Source organism: Penaeus monodon, chromosome 20 (assembly GCF_015228065.2).
Source record: "Penaeus monodon isolate SGIC_2016 chromosome 20, NSTDA_Pmon_1, whole genome shotgun sequence".
Lineage (NCBI taxonomy): Eukaryota > Metazoa > Arthropoda > Malacostraca > Decapoda > Penaeidae > Penaeus > Penaeus monodon.
In genome coordinates this window covers 30,807,833-30,809,561 of record NC_051405.1, presented here as the reverse complement: position 1 = coordinate 30,809,561, position 1,729 = coordinate 30,807,833, and the positions used below count along the sequence as shown (strand labels likewise).

Below are 1,729 nucleotides of genomic sequence, written 5' to 3'. Positions count from 1 at the left end.
TCCTCCCCCCCACTTTCTAATTGCTTTGTTTCTATTGTCCCTACAGATACGATATTTCTCTCCCCTTACCTCACTTCTATAAGATGGTAGAAGACATGAGGGAACATCTGGGCTCCAGCATTATTCGTTGTTGTGGATATGGACATATAGGTGATGGAAACCTTCACCTAAATATTACCAGCAAAGAATATGAAAAGGTATGAAATATGTGTTTAGAAGATGTTAAACTATAGTAAATATTCCTTTCTTGCTATCATTTCCAGACCAATAACAACAAAATTGATTTTATTAATGGGGTATACTATGTGAATCATGTTTTGTTGGTCTTTTACCTGTATCACTAACATTCACTCTCAACAGGAGATCCTCAACCGAATTGAACCGACGATATTTGAGTGGACCGCGAGAGTTAAGGGAAGCATCAGTGCTGAGCATGGACTGGGCTTCAAGAAGAGGAACTACATCCATTTCTCAAAGTCAGATGGCGCAATAGGCCTCATGAAGCAGATGAAGAAGATCATGGATCCAAATGGAATACTCAACCCCTATAAAGTTTTGCCTGATAATTAGGGGCACAGGGCAGTTCATCTGTGATCTTTTTTTTTTACTTACATTAATATACTCAGGAGATTAGTTTCTGTGAGTGATTGTTGAATTTGAATTGTTTTCAGTACTATATGCTATATTTGGTACAGTCAACTTTATTGTGATCAAATTTTTACCTCATTTGTTTTATTAGCATTTGTTTAAATATCTTATTGAAGTAGATATTAGTTTGTATCTTTCAAAGCAATCAGAATAATGTACATTTTACCTGCATTAAAGTTATTGCTAGTGTGGAATGGAATGTTCCTAGATGTCATATTATGGGTAATTTAAAGTTATTAATCAAGGTCTACTTTGAAAAATATGTTTCACTTATGTCTGTGATGTAGTTTCGTAAAAGTTTATTGAAAATATGTTTATATGTATGTTTGCTTGATTTAATTTATTTCTGTGGATGATTGCTGAGCATCATTCGCTTAAATATAAAATGGTCTTTCTATAATAGTAAAAAAAATATTGAGTACCAAATATATCAAAAATACTAATTGTTCCACAATATACAGCTATTTGAAGTTTTTGGAAAAAAAGGTAGTCCAGATTTATTTTTTCATTAGTAAGTTAATGGCAAAAATTGAGTTGTAAAAAAGCTTGTCTTTAATGATGTAGAATTAATCAAAATACTTTGTAATTATTTTAACACCCAAAAATATTATATTTTTCAGCAAAGTAACATGATTGTTTGGTAATTAAGCCTTTAGAGAAAAGAAACAAAGTCAAAATTATTTTCCACTCTAGTGTGTTATTACTGTTCATGGAAGTAAATCCTTTTGGTAGAAAAAATATAATAATAATGGGAAACCCCTAGATTTTTGCTCCTCACTATCATGAAACTGCATTTTAATGTCAGTGCATACTAATTGGATGCTCTGGAAGGTATTGTAGAAGTTGCCCAGGAAAATCAAGAATAGTTAACAAAGCTTTCTTATGTCTTGAGAGAGTGGCTCGCCTCAACACAATTTTTGGGTCTTCATTTCAGTATAAAATGTGTTAAAAGTTGGGAAAACACTTATTCTAAACAGAAATAAAAATATGTGTTGATTTTCAGTGTCTTTCTTGTATTTTGGTGCATAAACTGAGTATAATGAAGAAAACATTAAAATTCTGAAGCAGCCTTTTTTATAGT

At 31.8% G+C, this 1,729-nt stretch overlaps 2 protein-coding genes across 6 annotated transcripts in view; one reads left to right on the top strand and one right to left on the bottom strand.

The window, feature by feature from the left end:
* Positions 1-1,276, top strand: part of LOC119585762 (D-2-hydroxyglutarate dehydrogenase, mitochondrial-like) — a 6,630-nt gene extending 5,354 nt beyond the window's left edge. For all 5 annotated transcript variants that reach the window (XM_037934468.1, XM_037934472.1, XM_037934470.1 and 2 more), the window contains exons 8-9: positions 47-197; positions 361-1,276. In XM_037934468.1, coding sequence (XP_037790396.1) covers positions 47-197; positions 361-570 — 361 coding nt within the window. In that variant the 3' untranslated portion in view covers positions 571-1,276. The remainder of the gene's footprint in view (positions 1-46; positions 198-360) is intronic.
* Positions 771-1,729, bottom strand: part of LOC119585970 (flocculation protein FLO11-like) — an 18,578-nt gene continuing 17,619 nt past the window's right edge. Inside the window, exon 17 of the mRNA XM_037934685.1 lies at positions 771-852. Within this exon, the coding sequence (XP_037790613.1) occupies positions 771-852 (82 nt within the window). The remainder of the gene's footprint in view (positions 853-1,729) is intronic.